Genomic DNA, 867 nt, shown 5'->3' with positions numbered 1-867 from the left:
ATGGACATCATTATATATATATATATATTTATATACATATATGTGTAATGTGTTAAACAATGAGAATAATGATAGTAGTCAGTATTTATGTAGTATGTTAAGATTTGCAAAAAGCTTTAAACATATTTTCCCATTTTATTCTCACTACATCCCTGTGAGGAAGGTGCCAATATTATAATATCCATTTTATAGAGGAGGAAAATGAGGCAGAGAGAGGTTAAATGCCTTGCCCAGGGTCACAGAGCTAGTGAGTGTCTGAGGCGGAATTTGACTTTCTGATTCTAGGTCCAAGGCTCTCCCTTCTATGCCACCGAGCTACCTAGAACAGTAGAATTTTAAGACTTGCAGAGCCTATACTGCCCTCCCCTTCCCCCTTACACTAGTGGGTAAAGGATGCCCTGACCCCACCTCTCATGCAGCCCTTCTTGAACCACAGCAGTCTCAGGAATGTCTGCTTCAGGTTTTTGTTTTGTAGAATGAGGATAAATGAGTGCACAGTGGGAAAGACAGGGGCAGCCAACAATGTCATCATTATCACATTGTCATCTTTCAGGAAAGTGCTTGCTTTCCCAATGAAATGAATGACCAAATGAAAGACAAAGAGGGAGAGGAAAGACAGCATTACAATGGTGGCTCTCACATGGGCCTTAGTGCTCACATCTCTGGGGGCAGTGACCTGGTGCCGCATCATCCTGATGTGCCTCCTCAGGGAGAGGATGAGTAAGAGAAAGGATAGCAGGGATATAATGAATGGTATCAGCATACACAGGAGACCAATAAGGTAGAAGACATGACATTCTCTTTCCTTTCTTCTGACAATTTCAGTGTAGTTTGTAATGAGTCTCATTTTTAGGAGGTCAGAATATA

General features: G+C 41.4%; 1 protein-coding gene across 1 annotated transcript; it reads right to left on the bottom strand.

The window, feature by feature from the left end:
• Positions 1-379: 379 nt before the first annotated feature.
• Positions 380-862, bottom strand: LOC138155642 (taste receptor type 2 member 3-like; the record flags this gene model as incomplete). Its single annotated transcript, XM_069080903.1, has 1 exon — positions 380-862. A coding segment is annotated over one exon (483 nt), but the record flags the coding sequence as incomplete, so codon positions are not given.
• Positions 863-867: the final 5 nt, after the last annotated feature.

Source organism: Petaurus breviceps, unplaced genomic scaffold (genome assembly GCF_028583685.1).
Source record: "Petaurus breviceps papuanus isolate PSGF00001 unplaced genomic scaffold, PetGlider_PUasm1.0 97784, whole genome shotgun sequence".
Lineage (NCBI taxonomy): Eukaryota > Metazoa > Chordata > Mammalia > Diprotodontia > Petauridae > Petaurus > Petaurus breviceps.
This window is presented reverse-complemented; position numbering and strand designations above follow the sequence as displayed.